General features: G+C 46.3%; 1 protein-coding gene across 1 annotated transcript in view; it reads left to right on the top strand.

The window, feature by feature from the left end:
• Positions 1 to 24,961, top strand: part of LOC129863757 (beta-adrenergic receptor kinase 2) — a 45,651-nt gene extending 20,690 nt beyond the window's left edge. The window contains exons 3-21 of the mRNA XM_055935996.1: positions 2,682 to 2,755; positions 4,024 to 4,125; positions 4,423 to 4,497; positions 5,613 to 5,674; positions 5,912 to 5,963; positions 6,476 to 6,567; positions 6,773 to 6,872; positions 8,174 to 8,252; positions 8,962 to 9,092; positions 9,961 to 10,055; positions 10,134 to 10,241; positions 14,024 to 14,090; positions 15,417 to 15,517; positions 15,982 to 16,048; positions 17,046 to 17,141; positions 18,298 to 18,460; positions 18,770 to 18,906; positions 19,435 to 19,548; positions 21,541 to 24,961. Of these exons, the coding sequence (XP_055791971.1) occupies positions 2,682 to 2,755; positions 4,024 to 4,125; positions 4,423 to 4,497; positions 5,613 to 5,674; positions 5,912 to 5,963; positions 6,476 to 6,567; positions 6,773 to 6,872; positions 8,174 to 8,252; positions 8,962 to 9,092; positions 9,961 to 10,055; positions 10,134 to 10,241; positions 14,024 to 14,090; positions 15,417 to 15,517; positions 15,982 to 16,048; positions 17,046 to 17,141; positions 18,298 to 18,460; positions 18,770 to 18,906; positions 19,435 to 19,548; positions 21,541 to 21,702 (1,877 nt within the window). The 3' untranslated portion in view covers positions 21,703 to 24,961. The remainder of the gene's footprint in view (positions 1 to 2,681; positions 2,756 to 4,023; positions 4,126 to 4,422; positions 4,498 to 5,612; positions 5,675 to 5,911; positions 5,964 to 6,475; positions 6,568 to 6,772; positions 6,873 to 8,173; positions 8,253 to 8,961; positions 9,093 to 9,960; positions 10,056 to 10,133; positions 10,242 to 14,023; positions 14,091 to 15,416; positions 15,518 to 15,981; positions 16,049 to 17,045; positions 17,142 to 18,297; positions 18,461 to 18,769; positions 18,907 to 19,434; positions 19,549 to 21,540) is intronic.
• The last annotated feature ends 834 nt before the right edge of the window (positions 24,962 to 25,795 follow it).

Here is a 25,795-nt window from a genome sequence, read left to right as displayed (position 1 = left end):
TAGGGAGACTTAATCAGCACGTTATATTTAGCCAGTTCAGGTGATTCCAGTAATGACACTAAGCACAGAGAAGCATATGTTTCATCCTAGGAGTGTGTGTGTGTGTGTGCGGGCGTTTGGTGTGTGTGTGCTCTCTGTGAGACCATTTTGTTGAATTAGCTAGTGAGTGCTGACGTGTCCTGCCATTGTTAATCCCTGACTCCAGTGACATATAAAATCTCTCTCTTCCACCCTTATTCCGAATAACACCCGCCGTGCCCGGGTGTGTGAGAGCACGCTCGTTGCACGCACACACACCCTCGCTGCAAACAAGGACCCTCTCTGCACACGTTAATCCCGATGTGCGTGTGTGCGCAGAGGGAGGTCGCAGTAAGGCGAAATTCTTGTTCCCGTGTGTGTGAGTGTCTGCGGGCCACTCTGACAGGAACAGAGGCGGACGGGGAGAGGGAGGGGCTTGGCCTGGAGAGGAAATAATGCATAGGGTCTGGAGAAGAGATAAAAGAGGGGGAAGGGGAGAGAATGAAAGTAGTTTGTTTTTCCCTCCCAGCATTCTTCCTGTGTGTGTCTGTGCGTGTACGCAGTGCTGGTCAGATGGACGCCATTGGAGAAAGAAGACTCACAAACGCAGAAGTGGTGCGTCAAGCAGTATGTAGTGGTGGGAGAGTTTTTAGCACTGCGGCAAGGCCTTGTGCACTTTGTACTACAGAGGGGAAATATGACGATTCCCTCATCATCACGATGTACATCAATCCAGTCACCTTCCCCGGCTGGACCATCTCACGGTCTTGTGCTGCCATAGCTCAGCGTCACACGGCGTCTGCCACAGCACCTCCCTTTTTAACTAGGTGTGCGCGTCTGATTTAACGTGTGCGTGTGTAGCTAGCGAATCGAGCGGCGTCTCTTCAGACGGCGCCTTTTTAAGTGAATCAATGGGACAAATGAAAAGAGTTGAGATGCATTTCCCTCCGTTCTGAGGTAGGACACAGTGCATCATTCGCCCTCCCTCCCCCGTCTCTCTTTCTCTCTGGGAGGTTATGAAGAGACGCTGCTCATGACAGCTCAGTTAAAAGACCTGCCTCTGAACTCTGAACTGCTACGTTTTTGGGCTGGATGCGTCCGTGCGTAGTTCATACGCATAGTCTATGAGCAGAGGTCATGTTTTACATCGATTATCCAGGAAATCCCGACATTTGAGAGCGACTGTTTTGCTGGAACCTGTGCCTGCGCCATTCTCTTTATATTTTTCCCCACATGGGCCAGCCCCCTCCTCGGCAATTTGCGTTCTAGCCAATGAGCTTCTGCCCCTCCGCTATTTGAGTGACAGCTTGCCAGATGCACACACGCCAGAGGGAGAGCAAGGATATGGTGCACATATATGATGTAATACGCCATTTTCGGGGACTACTTTTGGCTGGTGAACGCCACTTTCAGAACTACTGGCTAAAAAGTATACGAAAGTACCCGAGAATCTCTTTAACCACAGCACACTCGTTCATCTAGTTTGGTGTGTGTCTCGTGCGTAAGTGTTAGGGTGTGTGTGTGTGTGTTTGTGAGGGTACTCTGTGTGCAGTGTTACTGTGAGATGACCCCGTTCTTTAAATAACCTCGTCTTCCTGTGACAGGGAGGCCAGAGTTGACTGTTGTGTTGTTTTGTGTAAAGTGATAGTCGCACGGTCGTAGAGAGGAGAAGTGTGAATGCTGGTGAACAATGTTCTAACTTCCTCTCTTCCCTTCTCCCTTTTTTCCTCTCTCGTCTACCGTCCTCCTCTACCCGTCCTCCTCCTCACCCCGAACTTCTGGTAGCCAAGGTTTCTACCCGGGCAGGGTTGTCCACCCCTAGTCCATCAATTTATGGGATTTCGTCTGACAATCGACTTGATCTGTATTGCTCTGCTCCCTGTGGTTTTAGGGCCGCTCGTATTTTTACCGTCTGTAAACCCACACTACTAGTTCTACCACTGCAGAGAGAGCGATCAGGCGGAGGAAGGATTTGGAGCAAAGGGGAAGAAGAGGCCCAGTAGCAAACGTGTTTGTTTGTCTCTGCAAGGTTGTTCCCCGTGTCATCTCGTTAGCCCGTCTATTTTAGCAGTAGTAATGCTAATTGGCTAATGCCTCGGGACGAGGACACACGTGCCGGGAAGGCAACGGGCGGGTTACCACGGCGACGCCCGGGCTAGTTTCTGAGCACTGTTTCCGACGGGTTCCAGTAGATGGTGTGTGTGGCGAGCGTTTTTGTGTGATATTTTTTTTTTTTTTTTTGTCATCACATGCAGACTGTAGAGGTGTGAGATGAGGGCACTATCACTCCCTGTCATTGTGGTCCGTCTGAGGCACATTGCAGACACATTGTGTGTGTGTGTGTGTGTGTGTGTGTGTGTGTGTGTGTGTGTGTGTGTGTGTGTGTGTGTGTGTGTGTGTGTGTGTGTGTGTGTGTGTGTGTGTGTGTGTGTCAGGGGATTGGCTCAATGAGATGAGAATCTGTGAGAAGGCCAATCAACTACAGGCCTAAGTCTCGAAGGAAAGGGCTGTGTGGAAGTCAACCCCAGCAGCTTTGTTGACAGTGACGTGACTTCTCCTGCAGTTAGTTCAAAACACACGTGTACACAAATAGAGTTGTGTAATGTCAAAGAAACAACTATGTGTGTGTATTCTCGCTGACAGTGTGTGTTTCTCTGTTTCAGGTTTTCTGCTGTTCAAAGATTTCTGTTTGACTGAAATCGACGAGGCCGTACCACAGCTCAAGTTCTACGAAGAGGTAGGAAGCGCACACGTACTCTACATGACCAAAAAGTATGTGGACACCTGCTCATCGAACATCTCATTCCAAAATCATGGGCATTAATATGGAGATGGTCCCCTTTGCTGCTATAACAGCCTCTGCTCTTCTGGGAAGGCTTTCTACTAGATGTTGGAACATTGCTGCAGGGACTTGCTTCCATTCAGCCATAAGAGCATTAGTGAGGTCGGGCACTGATGTTGGGCGATTAGGCCTGGCTCGCAGTCGGCGTTCCAATTCATTCCTAAGGTGTTTGATGGGGTTGAGGTCAGGGCTCTGTGCAGTCCAGTCAAGTTCTTCCACACCGATCTCGACAAACCATTTTTGTATGGACCTAGCTTTGTGCATGGGGGCATTGTCATGCTGAAACAGGAAAAGGCCTTCCCCAAACTGTTGCCACAAAGCTGGAAGCACAGAATCATCTAGAATGTCATTGTATGCTGTAGCGTTAAGGTTTCCCTTCACTGGAACTAAGGGGCCTAGTCCTAACCATGAAAAACATCCCCATACCATTATTCCTCCTCCACCAAACTTTACAGTTGGCACTACGCATTGGGGCAGGTAGGATTGTTTGCGGCTGCTTGGCCATGGAAACCCATTTCATGAAGCTCCCGACGAACAGTTCTTGTGCTGACGTTGCTTCCAGAGGCAGTTTGGAACTCGGTAGGGAGTGTTGCAACCGAGGACAGATGATTTTTACACCCTACAGCACTCGCCGGTCCTGTTCTGTGAGCTTGTGTGGCCTACCACTTCCTGGCTGAGCTGTTGCACTTAGATGTATTCCACTTCACAATAACAGCACTTACAGTTGACCGGGGCAGCTCTAGCAGGGCAGACATTTGACGAACTGACTTGGAAAGGTGGCATCCTGTGACGCAGCCATGATTGAAAGTCACTAAGCTCTTCAATACAGGCCATTCTACTGCCAATGTTTGTCTATGGAGATTGCATGGCGGTGTGCTCGATTTTACACGCCTGTCAACAACAGGTGTGGCTGAAATAGTCAGAATCCACTCATTTGAAGGGGTGTCCACATACTTTTGTACATAACGTGTATATCTTTCAATCTGTCTGCCTCAACCGTCTGTTTCTTTACCCCTCGCTCTCTCACTCACTCACATTGGTCAGAGAGCAGGAGTCTAGTGTCCGTTGGATTTGCGGGCATGTGAGACTTTTGAGATTAGGCTAATTCCATGGTATGTTTCAGAGGAAGTGTGTGTGTGTGTGTTAACCCCTGTGTGTGTCAGATTAAGGACTACGAGAAGTTGGACTCTGAAGAGGAGAGGTTGTGCCGTAGCAGACAGATCTATGACGGCTACATCATGAAGGAACTCCTCTCCTGCTCACATGTAAGGACACGGCGTCAACACGGGACACACGCCCAACACAGCGTAACAGGGTCACCTAAAACCGTCAAACCCACGTCAGCCTGAAATGTGTTATGTTCCCCTCAGGGAGGAAGTTTACATGATTAGACACAATGGAACACCCCAACCGAACTAAAACCGTTTGCATGCCAAACTGCACTGGGAATGACTCATTTTATTGTTGCTATATTTGTTTCACGACCCTCCTCTTTCTCTCCACCCCCCCCCCCCCCATACTCTTGTCGATTCCCCGTTTCCCTCTGTTTCTCTCTCTCTCAGGCCTTCTCTAAGAAAGCGGTGGATCACGTTCAGACCCACCTGGCCAAGAAGCAGGTGCCTCCCTCTCTCTTCCAGGTGAGGAACACACGCTCGCTCGCCGACTCCCGTTTGCGTGTCTGCGCAGCCCCACACCGGGGACGCAAACTTTGCTGCTTTTCGTGGCAATATTCGCCGTTTCGGTTCCAAAAATCCACGCGACTCGTGTGGATGCGAAGCAACACAAAAAAGGTTAGGATGGAAGGGTCTGTTTCTCATGTGGAAATCATTGACTGAGCACAGAATGCATCCCTACGCTTCCTACAAAAACAATCCGAAACTGACTTGAGAGCGTGATGTCATATCAGAGTGAGTCGTCTCTCCACGCCACAAACCGGGGGGGGCTGGGTTCAATGTGAGAAGTGCTGAAACAAAACTTTTTTTACTTTTTTTAGAAGCGTACAGGCATAGAAGTTGGTCGTATTTACCCGAATGTCTACTATTTACATAGTTTTGGTCACGTGTATGTCCTTTTTCAATGTTTACGTTTGAAGCCGACTGCTAGCCAAGAGACGTTGGAGATTCTCCACCGTTGCCACGGCACTCTCCCGCTCTTAAAGGGACAGCGGAACATTTGTAGCTCGCCTAAGTGACTCCTGTTTGAGTGTGCGTTGTGCTTGATTGAGCGTTGAACACTCCAAAAACGTTTATTTCAACTTGAATTTATTAAATTCACATTTTAGTCTACTTCTTACCGTTAAAACACTCTTCCTCAAGTACTTTCGTCGTGCCCGTGTACTCCTTTGTTTCAGTGAATGAGTTAGCGTATTTTAATACCGCTTAACACCGAAAGTGCACCTGGCAATGTATTGGAGATACGAGACGGGATTTGTGTCTTTTCTTCAGGCACCTCCTATAGAACCGCGGGGCAGATGCAAATGCTTTGAAGACTGACGTATTCATATCTGGACACTGAGGTTGTCATTGCATGTCATGTTGAGCATTAACCCCCCCCCCCCTCACCAGCACACTATTTGCAAGTGTGTATTATGGACTAGTTATTCTCTGAAAATAAATTTGGCGTTTCCGTGTGAAAAATAACGTTTTTTGGGGGGGGTCCCTCACCAGTTTGCATCCCTGCTACATACTGGGCGTCACACTCACACTCTCCCTCTCTCTCTCACACTCACTAACTCACTCCTGTTTGTGTTCAGCCGTACATCGTGGAGATCTGTGACAGCCTGCGAGGGATGATCTTCCAGAAGTTCATAGAGAGGTGAGACGGGGGTGAGGCAGGAGGAGAGGAGAAAGGGAAGATGTTGAATAGTGGCCAGAATAATATGTACTTTTTCATCCTCTCCAGACTTAGAAGAAAAGTTCTTTTAGTATCCATTCATCCATTTGTGTCGAAACAGAAAGGCGTCTCTCCACACTACCACAGTCTGTAGGCTGGGGCCTCGAAGGCTAACCTCTCTCTATCTCTTCATCTCTCCTATTTTTCCTCTCTCGCCAGTGACAAGTTCACTCGTTTCTGCCAGTGGAAGAATGTGGAGCTGAACATCCATGTGAGTAACATTGCGGTGTATTATTCAGTGTGTGTGTGTGTGTGTGTGTGTGTGTGTGTGTGTGTGTGTGTGTGTGTGTGTGTGTGTGTGTGTGTGTGTGTGTGTGTGTGTGTGTGTTACTCCTATAAGCGTCCTGATGAAAAACCTTTCCATGAACCTTCATTATAAGCTATTGTCTGAAGTGTAACCTCACGCCCCCCCCCTTCACTCTCTTTTCATCCTCCCTCTCTATTTCTCACTCTCTTTTCACCCCCCCCCTTTCACTCTCTCTTTTCATCCCCCCATCTTTCACTCTCTTTTCATCCCCCTCTCTCTCTCTATTTCTCACTCACTCTCTCTTTTCATCCCCCTCTCTCTCTATTTCTCACTCTCTCTCTCTTTTCACCCCTCCTCTTTCACTCTCTTTTCATCCCCCTCTCTCTCTATTTCTCACTCTCTCTCTTTTCACCCCCCCCCCTCTTTCACTCTCTTTTCATCCCCCTCTCTCTCTCTTTCTCACTCTCTCTCTCCAGTTGTCGATGAATGACTTCAGTGTCCACCGCATCATCGGACGGGGGGGTTTCGGGGAGGTGTACGGCTGCAGGAAGGCTGACACCGGCAAGATGTGAGTAACGCAGGAACATGAACAAGTGCAGGGGGAAGAGGGATGGCGAAAGTGGAGGAAACAAACATACACGAGACAATAAATGATGAGGGGGGGTACAAGAGGAGACAAAAGATTCAACAGGAACAATGGTTCCTCAGCAGGACAGAACCAGTAAGGTCCAAACGTGTGTGTGTGTGTGTGTCTGTGTCTGTGTGTGTCTCAGGTATGCCATGAAGTGTTTGGATAAGAAAAGGATCAAGATGAAGCAGGGGGAGACTCTGGCTCTGAACGAGAGAATTATGCTGTCACTTGTCAGCACAGGGGTACGTTCTGCGCACACACACACACACACACCTTTCAGTCGAGACTCTGTCTATACACATACAGTATGTGTATATTCACATACACAACGCACGGGGAGTATCATTTTCAGATCTACCGGTCTGATACCATCTTAACACAGACGCACAGAGCTTTATGTCGAAATCCTGTCTATATAGATATACACACACACACACACATTTACCAGTCAAAAGTTTGGACACACCTACTCATTCAAGGGTTTTTCTTTATTTTTACTATTTTCTACATTCTAGAATAGTGGTGAAGACATCAAAACTAGGAAATAGCACATACGGAATCATGTAGTAACCAAAAGCAAATCAAAATAGATTTGAGATTCTTCAAAGTAGACACCTTTTGCCTTGATGACAGCTTTGCACACTCTTGGCATTCCTTTAACCAGCTTCACCTGGAATGCTTTTCCAACAGTCTTGAAGGCCCAAGCTAGTCTCTTCTTCTTATTGGTGTCCTTTAGTAGGTGTTTCTTTGCAGCAAATCGACCATGAAGGCCTGATTCACAGTCTCTTCTGAACAGTTGATGTTGAGGTGTCTGTTACTTGAACTCTGTGAAGCATTTATTTGGGCTGCAATCTGAGGTGCAGTTGACTCTGAACTTATCCTCTGTAGCAGAGGTAACTCTTGGTCTTCATTTCCTGTGGCGGTCTTCATGAGAGCCAGTTTCATCATAGCCCTTGATGGTTTTTGCGACTGCACTTGAAGAAACTTTCAAAGTTCTTGATTGACTGACCTTCATGTCTTAAAGTAATGATGGACTGTCATTTCCCTTTGCTTATTTGAGCTGTTCTTGACATAATATGGACTTGGTCTTTTACCAAATAGGGCTATCTTGTGTATACCCCCCACATGTCACAACTAAACAGATTGGCTCAAACGCAATAATAAGGAAAGAAATTCCACAAATTAACTTTTAACAAGGCACACCTGTTAATTGAAATGCATTCCAGGTGACTACATCGTAAAGCTGGTTGAGAGAATACCAAGAGTGTGCAAAGCTGTCATGGCTACTTTTGAAGAATCTATTGATTTGTTTGACACTTTTTTTGGGGGGGGGGGGGTGGTTACTACATATTTCCTAGGTTTAATGTCTTCACTATTATTCTACAATGTAGAAAATAGTAAAATAAATAAATAAAGAAAACCCTTGAATGAGTAGGCGTGTCTAAACTTTTGACTGGCACTGCATGTCTGACATTATCTAAGCACATTTAAAATAAAATAAACATCTCTCTCCCTCCACCCCTCCCTCTCTCTGTCGCTGTAGGACTGTCCGTTCATCGTGTGCATGACGTACGCCTTCCACACACCAGACAAACTCTGCTTCATTCTGGACCTGATGAATGGTAAGGTTCCCTAACCCCTTTAGCTGCCGACTTCTGAGAAAGGTGAAAGGTCACAACTGATTCTCCCAGTCAACCCGCGAAGAGCGTCACTGTAGAGGTCTGTCCCACCGAGCACTCCTCCACTACGAAATGAGGAGGCCCCTGGAAGTACACTGTCGCACGGAACGGGACAGGGCGTCGCAGACGGCTCTCTGCTCTCTCCGGCTTGTCCTATGGTTAAGTAGGCTAACATCCGCAGGTCTCCAATTGATTCCCGAGTCTGCTAGTGGAAGCACGCTGGTCTGGGTCCCCGGGCTGTTTTTGTCGTTCCCCTTTGCGACCCTTAACGTGGCATATGACACGGAGATCGATGAGCTGAATGTTGCCTACACAGACTGATACCCAGGCCCAGAGGCACAAACGCACCGACAATGGCTCATATTTACACAGCGGTTAACACACACACACTTCTTTACTTGGCCCCATCCCCCATTGGAATACAGCTCGCTAGGAGATCTGTGTGTGTGTGTGTGTCTCGGGGGTAAATCTTCCATGGATCCTCGTTTGTCCTCCACAGTAGATCACCAGGAAGTCCATGAATAGATTACATTGATCAAGTCGTAGCTCTTATTGGGTCATGCAGACTGTCTCATGTAGAAAGATGTGTTCAAGGAATGGTATTAAGTGTGTGTGTGTGTGTGTGTGTGTGTGTGTGTGTGTGTGTGTGTAGGAGGGGACCTGCACTACCACCTGTCTCAGCACGGTGTGTTCAGTGAGAAGGAGATGCGCTTCTACGCAGCAGAGATCATCCTGGGACTGGAACACATGCACAACCGCTTTGTTGTCTACAGAGACCTCAAGGTAGGACTCTCCATACCCCCCCCTCCCTTCATAATAGTTTCTGTCTACAGAGACCTCAAGGTAGGACTCTCCATACCCCCCCCTCCCTTCATAATAGTTTCTGTCTACAGAGACCTCAAGGTAGGACTCTCCATACCCCCCCCCCCTCCCTTCATAATAGTTTCTGTCTACAGAGACCTCAAGGTAGGACTCTCCATACCCCCCCTCCCTTCATAATAGTTTCTGTCTACAGAGACCTCAAGGTAGGACTCTACATACCCCCCCTCCCTTCATAATAGTTTCTGTCTACAGAGACCCCAGACTACACCCCAGTTATCTCTCTCGCTCTCCAAATCAACGGGCGCATCCGAACAACTGTTAACGGATACAAAACAATATTTCACCTTTCTACTTTGGCCTGGTCGCCGTTAGTAACAGTGTTGAAGTCTGGCCAGAATCAGATAGCCGCTTTATAACTAGCGACGAACACATATTCATCACACGCACTCTGCTTAGGAGATATAGCTGATACAAGCACCGTTTGTTGGTTTGCAGTGGGTGTGTGTGCTTCTAGATTTAGTGGCTGGGCCAAATGGCTGCAGATAAGCAGGATACTTCCTGTAAAGGAAGACAAGGTGATGCAGCGACACTTCCAGTCGCCGTCTTTTCACCGGGTCAGTTGATCAAGTTGTAAACAGAAGTGCTGCTACTCTGGCTGTGGGAGAGCTGACTGTGTTGGACTTGTTGGCATGTCTGAGCAAACTCTCCCGCGCGTCATTTAGAGGCAGAGCCCCCCCCCCCCCCTCCCCCGTATTCTACTTTCTTATTGGATGTTAATAACCTCGTTTTCCCCTCCTCTCTCACTCCCCCTTTCTCCCCCCCCCCCCAGCCTGCTAACATCCTGTTGGATGAGCATGGTCACGTGCGTATCTCAGACCTGGGTCTGGCCTGCGACTTCTCCAAGAAGAAGCCTCACGCCAGTGTGTAAGTACCTTGCCCCTCTCTGTGTGTGTGGTATTACTGCAGTGTGTGTTACTAACACAGTTGGGGCGTGTGTTGCAGTGGTACTCATGGGTACATGGCGCCGGAGGTGCTTCAGAAGGGGACGGCGTACGACAGCAGCGCCGACTGGTTCTCACTGGGCTGCATGCTCTTCAAACTCCTCCGAGGGTAAGAGCGCGCGAAAACACACACACACACACACTCACTCTTCTTTTCATCCCCACCTCTGCTCTGCTTCATCAGTCTTTTTCTCCTGTCATTACTACTGCGTCGTTCTCTTTTCCATCGCGCTCACCACCGACGACAACCGGTTACTCACAGTGCCTGTGGACGTCCAGTGTTTGCGCTAGCTAGCGTTGCGTAGCGTTAACTACCGCTAACTTCCGTCATACTGCACACAGAGACACAGACATGGTCTCCGCAAGTTTGTCTGACTTTTTGGGTGAGAGAACAATCGTCTAGTATCCCTTTGGTACCTCTATCTCTCTCTCCGGGGTTCAGGCTGCTGCAACCCCTCTTCTATTCTCTATCTCTCTATTCTTTCTATTCTCTTTCTATTCTCTATCTCTCTATTCTTTCTATTCTCTATCTCTCTATTCTTTCTATTCTCTTTCTATTCTCTATCTCTCTATTCTTTCTATTCTCTATCTCTATTCTCTTTCTTTTCTATCTCTATTCTCTCTTCTTTCTATTCTCTCTATTCTTTCTATTCTCTTTCTATTCTCTTTCTATTCTCTCTATATTCTCTTTCTATTCTCTTTCTATTCTCTCTCTATTCTCTTTCTATTCTCTCTATATTCTCTATTCTCTCTCTTCTTTCTATTCTCTCTATTCTTTCTATTCTCTTTCTATTCTCTCTATTCTCTTTCTGTTCTATTCTCTTTCTATTCTCTTTCTATTCTCTTTCTATTCTCTCTATATTCTCTCTCTATTCTCTCTCTATTCTCTCTCTATTCTCTTTCTATTCTCTTTCTATTCTCTTTCTATTCTCTTTCTATTCTCTCTATATTCTCTTTCTATTCTCTCTATATTCTCTTTCTATTCTCTCTATATTCTCTATTCTCTATATTATCTTTCTATTCTCTCTCTATTCTTTCTATTCTCCCTCTTCTTTCTATTCTCTATCTTCTCTCTATTCTTTCTATTCTCTATCTTTTCTCTATTCTTTCTATTCTCTATCTTCTCTCTATTCTTTCTATTCTCTTTCTATTCTCTCTATTCTCTTTCTGTTCTATCTCTATTCTCTCTATTCTTTCTATTCTCTCTCTATTCTCTTTCTATTCTCTTTCTATTCTCTTTCTATTCTCTTTCTATTCTCTCTATATTCTCTTTCTATTCTCTCTATATTCTCTATATTCTCTTTCTATTCTCTTTCTATTCTCTTTCTATTCTCTCTATATTCTCTTTCTATTCTCTCTATATTCTCTATTCTCTATATTCTCTTTCTATTCTCTTTCTATTCTCTTTCTATTCTCTCTATATTCTCTTTCTATTCTCTCTATATTCTCTATTCTCTATATTCTCTTTCTATTCTCTCTATTCTTTCTATTCTCTCCTTTCTATTATCTCTCTCTTCTTTCTATTCTCTCTCTTCTTTCTATTATCTTTCTATTCTCTCTATTCTCTTTCTATTCTCTTTCTATTCTCTCTATATTCTCTTTCTATTCTCTCTATATTCTCTATTCTCTCTCTTCTTTCTATTCTCTCTATTCTTTCTATTCTCTTTCTATTCTCTCTATTCTCTTTCTGTTCTATTCTTTCTATTCTCTTTCTATTCTCTTTCTATTCTCTCTATATTCTCTCTCTATTCTCTCTCTATTCTCTCTCTATTCTCTTTCTATTCTCTTTCTATTCTCTCTATTCTCTTTCTATTCTCTCTATATTCTCTTTCTATTCTCTCTATATTCTCTATTCTCTATATTATCTTTCTATTCTCTCTCTATTCTTTCTATTCTCCCTCTTCTTTCTATTCTCTATCTTCTCTCTATTCTTTCTATTCTCTATCTTCTCTCTATTCTTTCTATTCTCTCTATTCTCTTTCTGTTCTATCTCTATTCTCTCTATTCTTTCTATTCTCTCTCTATTCTCTTTCTATTCTCTTTCTATTCTCTTTCTATTCTCTTTCTATTCTCTTTCTATTCTCTCTATATTCTCTTTCTATTCTCTCTATATTCTCTATTCTCTATTCTCTTTCTATTCTCTCTCTTCTTTCTATTCTCTATCTTCTTTCTATTATCTTTCTATTCTCTCTATTTTCTTTCTATTCTCTCTATATTCTCTATTCTCTCTATTCTCTTTCTATTCTCTCTATATTCTCTTTCTATTCTCTCTATATTCTCTATTCTCTCTCTTCTTTCTATTCTCTCTATTCTTTCTATTCTCTTTCTATTCTCTCTATTCTCTTTCTGTTCTATTCTTTCTATTCTCTTTCTATTCTCTTTCTATTCTCTCTATATTCTCTCTCTATTCTCTCTCTATTCTCTCTCTATTCTCTTTCTATTCTCTTTCTATTCTCTCTATTCTCTTTCTATTCTCTCTATATTCTCTTTCTATTCTCTCTATATTCTCTATTCTCTATATTATCTTTCTATTCTCTCTCTATTCTTTCTATTCTCCCTCTTCTTTCTATTCTCTATCTTCTCTCTATTCTTTCTATTCTCTATCTTCTCTCTATTCTTTCTATTCTCTCTATTCTCTTTCTGTTCTATCTCTATTCTCTCTATTCTTTCTATTCTCTCTCTATTCTCTTTCTATTCTCTTTCTATTCTCTTTCTATTCTCTTTCTATTCTCTTTCTATTCTCTCTATATTCTCTTTCTATTCTCTCTATATTCTCTATTCTCTATTCTCTTTCTATTCTCTCTCTTCTTTCTATTCTCTATCTTCTTTCTATTATCTTTCTATTCTCTCTATTTTCTTTCTATTCTCTCTATATTCTCTATTCTCTCTTCTCTTTTTCTCTCTCTATATTCTCTATTCTCTCTATATTCTCTCTGTTCTCTTTCTATTCTCTCTATATTCTCTTCTCTTTCTATTCTCTTTCTATCTCTATTCTCTCTATATTCTCTATATTTTCTTTCTATTATCTTTCTATTCTCTATATTTTCTTTCTATTCTTTGTATTCTCTCTTCTCTTTCTATTCTCTCTATATTCTTTCTATTCTCTCCATTCTCTTTCTATTCTTGCTGTATTCTCTATTCTTTCTCTTCTCTCTACTCTCTCTCTCTCTGGCACGGTCTCTTATTTTCTCTTCCTGTTTCACTTCTGTCCCCCACTCTGTTATCTGTTACTCCTTTTGCCTTTTCTGTGTCTGACCCTCTCACCCACTCCCTGTCTGTGTGTGTTTGATGTGGTGTGTGTGTGTCTGTGTGTGTGTGTGACTGTGTGTTTGATGTGTAGTGTGTAAATGCCAGAGGTCTGGGCCCAGTACATCTGAGGGAGGTAGGGTGCAGGGTGCAGGGTGAAGGGGGTGGTAATGGTTACTAGGTATGGTGTGAAAGAGAGCGGGAGGGAGACTGATGGGTCTTTCCATTGATGTGTGTGTCTGTATTTGAACACTTCAAAGACTAGAGGGGGGGGGGGGGGGGGGGGGTCAGAGAGGGAAAGAGAAAGGGTTGAAGAGAGGAAGAGAAAGAGGGGCAGAAAGAGCTATATTATCTATGTTTTCTACTTCACTTGCTTTGGCAATGTTAACATATGTTTCCCATGCCAATAAAGCCCCTTGAATTGAATTGAGAGAATGATGCAAGTGTGATCCGTTACAGGTGGATCTGCTGAGGCCTTAGGTTGTCACAGTGTCACTCTTTACATCGATCTCTCTTTCACTGGATCCCTCACCCCTTCCCTCCTTTCAGCTCTGTCCTCTCGACAGTAACACTAACAGCTTCTCTCTCTCTCTCTCTCTCTCTCTCTCTCTCTCTCTCTCTCTCTCTCTCTCTCTCCCTCTCTAGGCACAGTCCCTTCAGACAGCACAAGACCAAAGACAAACACGAGATTGACCGCATGACGCTCACTATGGTAAGGGCCACCTTACACAAACACTCACACACACACAGACACACACAGACACACACAGACACACACACACACACACACACACACACACACACACACACACACACACACACACACACACACACACACAGACAGAGAGATCTTTTTGTACACTACAGTGCACACGCATTGATGTTTTTGTGCACTAGAAAACACACATGTGGTTCGTCCATGTTTACACAACACACACACACACACACACAATGAGGATTTATCCCTGAACACACTGACGTACTAGCGTGTGCACACACCCGACGTGATATTCCTGGGGATATCATCTTTTACAGATGTTGCCCAAAACTCCTGCCAAGTCTTTGTCTGATAATGCCCAGTGAATGAGTGAGAGAGCGAGTGGGAGGCTGTAAAGAGAGCGACGCGGTTCTGGCAGGAAAGCGAGGATATTTGCGTCCTAACTTTGCGTCCCTCTCCCCGCCTGCTGCCAACAGCATCAGATTACACCAGAGAGAGAGAGAGAGCGTGGGTCTACGTAGACTACGAGGGGAGGTCTAGACCAGAGGTGGTCAACCCTCTTGGGAAGCTGCTCTTCAGGGCCATGATTAGCTGAATCAGGTGTTAGAGCAGGGCTGGCGCAAAAACCTGTACATGCTGTAGCTCTCCTGGAGGGGGGGGGGGGGGGGGGGGGGGGGTCACCCTTGGTCTTGGTCACCCGTGGTCTTGGTCACCCTTGGTCTTGGTCACCCGTGGTCTTGGTCACCCTTGGTCTTGGTCACCCTTGGTCTTGGTCACCCTTGGTCTTGACTAGAGTGTGCCTACTATTAGACTAGAAGATCTGCCTCAGTGGAGTATATGTTGGCAGAGGAGACACACACACACACACACACACAACCCCTCTGTAAGGTGCAAGCTAAACAAGGAAAGCATCCTCAATTGTGATTCAATTCAGATTAGGATTTAATCCAGCCACTTGATCGGTGTAAACCGTGTAATCCCCCTTTCTCTCTCTCTCTGTTCTCCATCAGTCAGTTGGTTGCGTTTATCAAATCTGATGGATGGTTCTGTAAGATAAGGTCCGCCGACAAAGAGAGGAGGCTTGGAATGAGGGGGAGAATTATGGCAGAGGGGGGAGGGGTTATGCTATGGAACAAACACGGAGTTGTATCATATCAACACATCGTCTCCTTCCCTCTACGTTTTCAATGCACGTTAGATCCGCTTTATTGGCACGATAAATCAAGGCTATCTTATGTTGTTATAGCAGGAAATTGTTCCACTCTCTCCCACACTTTCCTCCCTCTCCGTCTCTCTCTCTCTCCCTCTCTCTCGTTGTAGAACGTGGAGTTGCCAGACTCGTTCTCTGTGGAGCTGAAGGGTCTGTTGGAGGGTCTGCTGCAGAGAGACGTGGCCAAGAGACTGGGCTGCTTGGGACGAGGGTACACACGCGCACACACCCCTGTTGTTTTTCACTCGTCGATGTTAATGCTAGGTCTTCGCTGAGTGAAGACATTTGAACCTTTTGTGACTTCGGACTCATTGACAGTATTTATGTGCTGGGAGAGCCATTGTTTTCCAATGCGCCATTATAGTGATAACGTTAGTTACTTGATTTGAGTCGTTCCACCACTTCTCTGCGGTGGGTATAACACCTAGTGTGAATACTATGAAAGGGCTTTATAAGGGTCCATAAACTAGTTTGGAGAGCTCAGTTCCATTTGGAGTTTGTTGTAAATACTGCCACCTGCTGTTGAGGCGAGGAACTGTTCCAACACGAGAATGACCTGGCTTTTTCTCTCTTTCCCCTCTCTCTCTCTCTCTCTCTCTCTATCCACACACACACACACACACACACACACACACACACACACACACACACACACACACACACACACACACACAGGGCCCCAGAGGTGAAGGAGCATCTGTTCTTCAAAGGCATCGACTGGCAGCAAGTGTATCTTCAGAAGGTAAGCCTTAGAGTGTGTGTGATGAATCGGGAGAACAGGTTCGTTATAAAGCCTGCCCGTCTGGACATTCGGCTATCTCTCTCTCTCTCTCTCAGTGCTCGATCAGTTGCCATGGTTACTCTGCTGAAGGAATTGAGTAGTTGTTGTTTTGTTTACTCACCCTCTTTTTTTCCTTTTCTACTTCTCCTTCCTCTCTCTCTCCTCACTTTTACCTCTCTCTCTCCTTACCTTTACCTCTCTCTCTCTCCTCACCTTTACCTCTCTCTCTCTCCTCACCTTTACCTCTCTCTCTCCTTACCTTTACCTCTCTCTCTCTCCTCACCTTTACCTCTCTCTCTCTCCTCACTTTTACCCCTCTCTCTCTCTCCTCACCTTTACCCCTCTCTCTCTCTCCTCACCTTTACCCCTCTCTCTCTCTCCTCACCTTTACCCCTCTCTCTCTCTCCTCACCTTTACCCCTCTCTCTCTCTCCTCACCTTTACCCCTCTCTCTCTCTCTCTCTCCTCACCTTTACCTCTCTCTCTCGCTCTCTCTCTCTCCTCACCTTTACCTCTCTCTCTCTCTCTCTCTCTCCTCACCTTTACCTCTCTCTCTCTCTCTCCTCACCTTTACCTCTCTCTCTCTCCCTCTCTCCTCACCTTTACCCCTCTCTCTCTCTCCTCACCTTTACCTCTCTCTCTCTCTCTCTCTCCTCACCTTTACCTCTCTCTCTCTCTCTCCTCACCTTTACCTCTCTCTCTCTCTCTCCTCACCTTTACCTCTCTCTCTCTCTCTCTCTCTCTCCTCACCTTTACCTACCTCTCTCTCTCTCTCCTCACCTTTACCTACCTCTCTCTCTCTCTCCTCACCTTTACCTCTCTCTCTCTCTCTCCTCACCTTTACCTCTCTCTCTCTCTCTCTCTCCTCACCTTTACCTCTCTCTCTCTCTCTCTCTCCTCACCTTTACCTCTCTCTCTCTCTCTCTCTCCTCACCTTTACCTCTCTCTCTCTCCTCCAGTATTCTCCCCCTCTCATCCCTCCAAGGGGAGAGGTAAATGCAGCAGATGCATTTGACATTGGCTCCTTTGACGAAGAGGACACCAAGGGTATCAAGGTAACACACACACAACCCTTAACTCATGAAACCACCAAGGGTATCAAGGTAACACACACACACAACCCTTAACTCATGAAACCACCAAGGGAATCAAGGTAACACACACACACACACACACACACACACACAACCCTTAACTCATGAAACCACCAAGGGTATCAAGGTAACACACACACACACACACACACAACCCTTAACTCATGAAACCACCAAGGGTATCAACGGAAAATACACAGCATTATATAAAAGCTAAACCTGTAATCCGGATTGACACACTCCTACATCCTAGTGCATGACAAACACACACACACACACACACACACACACACACACATATATATATATATACACACACACACACAGACAGGAGGCTGAGGTGTAACGTGGCTCCATCAGTGTTCAATATTGACACTGCCAGTAAGCAGAGCGGCCCACAAAGAAAGTCCTTCCAAAATGGTTTTGACGTTACACAACTGGAGGCTTTGGGCGCGTTCCAGGTCACCTTAATTACAGTCATGCTGCCCAGCTCAGCAGATCTTACAGCTACTGGTGACGTGGTTAACATCTGAGGAATCACTTCACCTTACACCTCATACCTGCCTCAGTGACTTTGTTTTGTTTCTCCCTCTCCTCCCTCCCTCTCTCTCCTCCCTCTCTCTCCTCCCTCTCTCTCCTCCCTCTCTCTCCTCCCTCTCTCTCCTCCCTCTCTCTCCTCCCTCTCTCTCCTCCCTCTCCCTCCCTCCCTCTCTCTCCTCTCTCTCTCCTCCCTCTCTCTCTCTCTCCTCCCTCCCTCCCTCTCTCCTCCCTCTCCCGGTCCCTCTCTCTCCTCCCTCTCCCTCCCTCCCTCTCCCTCCCTCCCTCTCCCTCCCTCCCTCTCTCTCCTCCCTCTCTCTCCTCCCTCTCTCTCCTCCCTCTCTCTCCTCCCCCTCCCTCTCTCTCCTCCCTCTCTCTCCTCCCTCTCTCTCCTCCCTCTCTCTCCTCCCTCTCTCTCCTCCCTCTCTCTCCTCCCTCTCTCTCCTCCCTCTCTCTCCTCCCTCTCTCTCCTCCCTCTCTCTCCTCCCTCTCTCTCCTCCCTCTCTCTCCTCCCTCTCTCTCCTCCCTCTCTCTCCTCCCTCTCCCGGTCTCTCTCTCTCCTCCCTCTCGGTTCCTCTAGTTGTTGGACAGTGACCAGGAATTGTACAAGAACTTCCCCCTGGTCATCTCAGAGCGCTGGCAGCAGGAGGTGGCTGAGACGGTGTACGAGGCGGTCAACTCCGACACGGACAAGAACGAGGCCCGCAAGAGGACCAAGAACAAACAGCTGGGCCACGAGGAGGGTAAGGCGGAGAAACGCAGAGGGAGACATCCTACGCCAACACATGCAGAACACCGGGGCACGACATGGACAAAATCTCAAAAAGCAGTATTTGTACTGTGTTGTAATGATATTACTTGCGATATAACAAGCCCCTCATTAATAGGAGTATTTTATTTATTATCATAGGGCAGCTGTACTTCACACAAGCGTGTGGTTAGGAATTGTCTTCTACTTGCTGAAGCTGGCTTTGATTCCATGTTTATTTTGTGGTAATGGGGTTAATGTAATATTTTTATTGTGTGTGCGTGTGCGTGTGTGTGTGTTGCAGACTATGCCCTGGGGAAGGACTGTATAATGCACGGCTACATGTTGAAGCTGGGGAACCCGTTCCTGACGCAGTGGCAGCGCCGATACTTCTACCTGTTCCCCAACCGAGTGGAGTGGAGGGGAGAGGGGGAGTCACGGGTGAGACACGCACACACACACCTCTACGTCACACAGTCCTCTCTATTTGCGTGTCGGTCCGAGTTTACGTGCGCGTGTTTCAGTTTGTGCGCTTCTGCTCTTCATGTATGTGGGTTTCTGGTTGGGTTTTTCTGTCTGTGTGTTTCCATGGATGTGTGTGTGTGTGTGTGTGTTCTTCGTCATTGTCCATCCGTCTGTCTTGTCTGTCCTCGCTCACGTTCTGTAGGCCTGGATGAAAACCTTGTCACACACAGTCCGCGCCCCGAAGGTAAGCCTGACAGCTGCTGTCCCACCACCTTGTCCTCCTCCCCAGTGGCACGGTAGACGGATTGGAGCTCGTCCTCCGTTCTAACGCTTTGCTACCAGACAGCCTTCAGAGCAGCGTCCTCGCTCTCTAGCGCCGTTCGTAAAAAGGCCACTCTCCTCTGTAGCTTCCGTTTCGATTGGTCCGTCTCATTCTCCGCTTGTGATTGGTTCCCCCGCCTCCCGGACATGTTCCTGATTTTGGTTTGTGTGTGTGTTCCACAGCAAAACCTGCTGACGATGGAGCAGATCGTGACGGTGGAGGAGACGCAGATAAAAGATAAGAAGTGCATCCTGCTGCGCATCAAAGGGGGGAAGCAGTTTGTCCTGCAGTGTGAGGTACGGAGGACAACCTCGCTCTCGCTCTCGCTCTCGCTCTCTCTCTCTCTCGCTCTGGCTCTCTCTGGCTCTCTCTCTCTCTCTCTCTCTCTGGCTCTCTCTCTCTCTCTCTCTCTCTGTCTCTCTCGCTCTCTCTCTCTCTCTCTCTCTCTCTCTGGATCTCTCTCTCTCTCTGGATCTCTCTCTCTCTCTGGATCTCTCTCTCTCTCTGGATCTCTCTCTCTCTCTCTCTCTCTCTGGCTCTCTCTCTCTCTCTGGCTCTCTCTCTCTCTCTCTGGCTCTCGCTCTCTCTGGCTCTCGCTCTCTCTCTCTCTGGCTCTCTCGCTCTCGCTCTCTGGCTCTGGCTCTCTCTGGCTCTCGCTCTCTGGCTCTCGCTTTTCTCTCTCTGGGAAATTCAAAAATATTTTGAATATTTTCACACATTAACAAGTCCAATACAGCAAATGAAAGATAAGCATCTTGTTAATATACCCATCGTGTCCGATTTGAAAAATGCTTTACAGTGAAAACACAACATATGATTACGTTAGATCACCTCCAAGTCCAAAAAACACACAGCCATTTTCCCAGCCAAAGATAGGAGTCATAAAAAGCAGAAATAGAGATAAAATGAATCACTAACCTTTGAGGATCTTCATCAGATGACACTCATAGGACTTCATGTTACACAATACATGTATGTTTTGTTCGATAATGTGCATATTTATATCCAAAAATCTTAGTTTACATTGGCGCCATGTTCAGAAATGCCTCCAAAATATCCGGGGAAATTGCAGAGAGCAACATCTAATAACAGAAATACTCATCATACACTTTGATGAAAGATACATGTTTTACATAGAATTAAAGATACACTTGTTCTTAATGCAAACGCTGCGTTAGATTTCAAAAAAACTTTACGGAAAAAGCACACTATGCAATAATCTGAGATGGCGCTCAGATATAAAAAATAAAAAAACATTTCTCCGCCATGTTGGAGTCAACAGAAATACGAAATTACATCATAAATATTCCCTTACCTTTGATCTTCATCAGAATGCACTCCCAGGAATTTTTGTTGAAGTTGTTTTGTTCGATAATGTCAATTATTTATGTCCAAGTAGCTACTTTTGCTAGCGAGTTTAGTACACATATCCAAACGCTCGTGCAAGTCCCGCATAACGTCGGACGAAAACTTCAAAATGTTATATTACATGTGGAATAAACTGGTCAAACTAAGTAGAGAATCAATCTTCAGGATGTTGTTATCACATATATCCAATAACGTTCCAACCGGAGCATTCCTTCGTGTCTGTAAAAGTAATGGAACGCAAGGCAATATCATGTGGAATGCGCTTGACCAGGAACTGGCAATCTGCTAGACCACTGACTCATTCCCCTCTCATCCGGCCCCACAACACAGTATAAGCTTCAGTCAACGTTCTACAGTCTGTTGACATCTAGTGGGAGGCGTAGGAAGTGCAAACAGATCCATATCTTACTGGGATTTGAACAGGCGATGAGTTGAATATCGACCAGCCTCAGAAGTTTGGAAGTTTGCCTGCCATATGAGTTCTGTTAAACTCACAGACATAATTCAAACAGTTTTAGAAACTTCAGAGTGTTTTCTATCCAATGGTAATAATAATATGCATATATTAGCATCTGGGACAGAGTAGGAGGCAGTTAAATTTGGGCACGCAATTCATCCAAAGTGAAAATGTTGCCCCCTATCCCTAAAAAGTGAACTTTCCCAAAATTCCCAAGTGTTCCAGAAATCCTGGAAGGAGAATTCCAGATTTCCTGCTTATACCCTCCCAATACCAGGTATTTTCCAAGCAGGATTTCTGAAAAACCTGGAAGTTTTGGGAAAGCCATCGGATTTTTGCAGCCCTAGTCTAATTTAAAAAAAAATATATATATATATTATGTATTATTAATTATTCTATTAGAAGTTAGTGAAATGGAAGGTGTGTGTGTGTAATAATATGTTTATTATCTCTGTCTCTGCAGAGTGACCCAGAGTTTGTCCAGTGGAAGAAAGAGCTGACCGAGGCGTTTACTGAGGCCCAGAAGCTGCTGCGTCGCGCCCCTAAGGTCATCGGGAAGGGTCGGGCTGGGGGGGTGGAGCTCTCCAAACCTCCTCTCACACACCGCAACAGCAACGGCCTGTAGGCCGCACACACACACACCTACACACACCGCATCCTATAACCTCATCCCCTATGAACCCGCCCGCCACAGCCCCAAGTCCTAGACACACACACACACACACACACACACACACACACACACACACACACACACACACACACATCCAATAAAGCCCCACACTCTCACTCTGGAGTGTGTATGGACCAAGCCTGCCAGCCTCTCTCCTCTGTTGTCACACACACACACCGAAAGGCAAAAACGTACCATCGGACCATGCGTGTACCTAAAGAGAACCAGAGCGCCCTCCCTCTCCGACCGCACCCTGGAGCGATGCCACGCATCCCTCTTCCTCTCGCCCCCCAAATGGACCAGCATTCCACACAGCCGACCTCACGCACACGAGTGCGCACACACCAACTGAACCCGGCAGAGCAGCAAACGCCAGTCCCGAGTAGGAGAGGGAAGACTGGGGCACCTGTCCCCACCTCGTCTTCTCTCCACCCGTCCCTCCCTCTGTCCCTCGTTCCCCCCAGCCTCGTCTTGAGACTGGACCCGAGCCACACGCACCTGCCGGGCCGCTCTCCACGGGATTGGCTGGCTGTAGTGGAGGGGCGGGGACCTAAAGCAGGAAGTGAGTATCTGGACCAATGGCACCGCTTGGAGAGAGGGGCCGGACCAATAACGTCCATCTCCTGTGAGCTAATGAAGAAGGGAAAGGAGAGACTGAGTGGAGAGGAGAAGTGGAAAGATGGTGGGAGGAGGACAGGAAGCAGAGAGACCTGCCGGGACAAACCGAGAGATTGGCAGTGACCTGCGCGTGTGTAAGTGTGTGTGTACGCTGTTGTCCCTGTGTGTTAGCTGTGAGTGTGTGTCCAGAGATGGGGCCATAGAGGTTGGCAGCAGGTTTCATTCCTTCCACAGAGCACGAACGAAGGAGAGAAAGATGACTGCTTTGACTTTTTGAAAAGACGTTTACCCTCTTCTCCTCCTCCATCCCTCCCCTCCGTCTTCCCTCCATCAGTGAAATGCATAAAGTGCCAATGTCAATATTTTCTTGAGTCACCTAAGCATCCAGGAGGACCCGTTTTGAAAGCAGACGTCCCCCGTGTCCCCCCCGGATACGGAACTCTCTGGCACGGAACTCTCGTCGCCACGGACAAACCTCTCCGCTGCAGCTCGTGCATGGCTCTTGGTAACCATATAGACTGGGGGGGGGGGGGGGGTTGTTTGCACCTGAAACTATGGGAACCGGGGATGGTGTGTACGAAGGCCAAGATGTTCTCTGTGCATCTCCTCCAGTCCTTTACTCCAGTACTGCTCTACCACACGTTTGCATTCGTATGTGAATCTGTACTCTTCTCTTTAGGAATGTTGGGGAGGGAGGGGGGATCTTTCATTCACCTGGCAGTATGCGTACCTCAGAGCGGGGACTGTATGTGAGTTTTGAACCCCAGCGGGGACGGATACTTTGCTGTGTGAGAAGTTGTAATTGTGTCAGGGCAGCTCTAATGTGTACGTCGTAGTCTTGCAGCTATCCAGATGTAGATCGCACACACACACACACACACACACACACACACAGAGGATTGGCCATATAAGTAGGTCAGTGCAGGGAGAGAGGGAGAGGTGGTAGGTGACGCGGAACCCGAATCTGTTAGTCCCCTTCAGTCCGGTTTGAACCTATGGATTGTTTCTGAATGTGACCCAGAATGGTAGACCCACAATTCTCTCTGGCTTTATATATTAGGAGAACCAGCTGTGCTGCTGTGGCTGCAGCCGTAACACGTCCGTTTAAGCGAAGGACATGAATGCGCAGCTGGTTGTAGAAAAGAGAGGAGAAAGGATTTGTTCACTCAATTTAAATTTCTGGGTTTTTCTGGGGTCCCCCCCCCCTTTTCTTCCATGCAGTAGAAGGTTCCTCGTCTGTGATATATCCGTGCATTTCCACAGCTGTGACCTACGTGTGGCTGGGGGGGTAGAGGAGGGTTTATGTGTTGGGGGGGGGGTGTTGATATTCTTAGAGGCCTACACAGGTCAGTCAGGGGAAGTGATGTCGTTTTAGAGAGATACCTCTTCAGGGCGTTTTCTTTCTTTTTTTTACCAAAATGAATGGGTTTTGTCTCACCTTTTTAACCTAATGTGTTACTCGATGTTCAATGTGCCAAATACCTGTCACTGATTGATTCTGATTGGCTGGGCTGACTGTTCTGGACCAATGAGAATCCTCCTATCTGAACAGGCCCCTGCGGGGACGAACCCCTCAGCGCCAGCCTCTGGCCACACACACACTCTCTCTCTCTCTCTCTGTCAACCTTTTGAATCTGAGGAGTGGGTCTTTTTTAAAGGGTACAAAACTGACCAAACTGGGGATGTGGAATAGAAGAGTGTGTGTGTTGTGTGTTGTGTGTGTGTGTGTCAGCATGGAGTGAATCTGGCTTTCAGCACCTCCACTTGTCACACACACACAGGGCTTGGTTGTAATGGGTCTATTCAGTGTGTGTGTTGTGTGTACAAGCATGAGTGTGTGTGTGTGTGTGCGCTGCATTCAATCGCTTGTCAGTATGTTTTATTTAGTGGAGATGTTTTTGTCGAACCTCTACACGCGCACACACAAGCTTGACAACAAAACAAGACAATGAAAAGAGGCAGCATATAGGAAGGAGAAAAAAACTAACAAAAAATTTAAGTATATATATATATATATATATGAATGAATATATGTGTGTATATTAAATGACAAATGCTCTAGGTTTATTTAAGAAGATTTCACGATGTAGAGACGATCTTCAGCTGAGGATGCTCTGTGTGAGCGTCGGAGTTTTGAAGTGTGTAAATCTGTTTGTGGTGAAAACTTTGGATCTTGCACATAAAGACTTTAGCTATCGTATCTTCAAATTGCCCGATTATTTTTGTTTGAATACCCGGACTCTTGCTCTTTCATATTTATTGCGTGTTTTTTGGGGGGGGGGAATAGCGGCCTCTGTCTACGAGCTCGCGCCAGGGGTCTCGCTATAGAATACTCCGGTTTACACACCACCAGACAAATGATTTGACACGTGCCACAAACAAACGCAAATACTACTGGCTTTGGGTTACTATTACCATTAAAGTTTTGACGATGATGATTACTGTTATTGGTAATATTATTAAATGATAATTGTTATTACATTTTGTTTTAATGAATTTTGTTATATTGTTTTTAAGACCGCTAGGAGCATATGTGTTGGACTGCTTATATAAAACAGTTCAGAAATAAATACATCATTTTCTTTTGTCCGTGTTGCTTTGTGTAACGTGTGGTTTGTTGACCTGTCGGGACACTACTTTAGTACACTACATAGTGTGTCATGATATCAAAGGGAGGTATGAGTGTCAAGGAGTTATCATATTCAAATGTTAACATGGGGGGGGTAATGTTTGTTCTTTAGAAATGCTGTGGTAACAGCAGCCAACCGTCTAGTGACAATTTATCTTCCCATAACATCCAACTAATGAAATAAGTTTGAGTAAATGAATCGCTGTTTTATTCCACGTTTGAATGTAAAAACAGTGTATTTCTTCATGAGGCACAGACATTGGACTGTTGATGATAATAATACAACATCAAAGTAATCTAGACAAACCTACGTTTATTTAAAAAAAAGGGGGGGGGGTTTTTGGACCGTGTCCCACTTGATGTGCCCTCCCTCTGAAACCTGTTTTGTATACTGTGCAGAAGGGGATACTGGAGGCTTCTTGGGATAGGTCAGAGGTCCCAGCCCTCTTTCCTCCCCCTTCCCCACCGCTTCTGTCCCCCTCCCTCCTCTCAACTTCCCCTAGCTCTTCTCCCTTCCTCTTATTTTCTCACCCCCTTTCCCTCCCCTACTTTTCTCCCTCACCCTTCTGGTACACCCCCACCCCCCCCCCTTCCAGCCATCTTCCTTTCTCTACGAGGCTTCTCCTCCCCCTCTCAGCTGTAGCTGTCCCGTTGGAGCGACAGCTGACTTCCCCTCAAGACACAGATACAAGGCTTTTTCTAGCTGTTGCTCGGGAATGGGCTTTTGAGTTCTTGTGTGCGTTTCACTCTTCCAATATCAACAACAATCCATCACGCTTATGTCCATATCCCAGTAGA

This window comes from Salvelinus fontinalis, chromosome 10 (assembly GCF_029448725.1).
Source record: "Salvelinus fontinalis isolate EN_2023a chromosome 10, ASM2944872v1, whole genome shotgun sequence".
NCBI classification, from domain to species: domain Eukaryota; kingdom Metazoa; phylum Chordata; class Actinopteri; order Salmoniformes; family Salmonidae; genus Salvelinus; species Salvelinus fontinalis.
The sequence above is the reverse complement of the archived record's forward strand: the minus strand, read 5'-3'. Positions and strand labels throughout refer to the sequence as shown.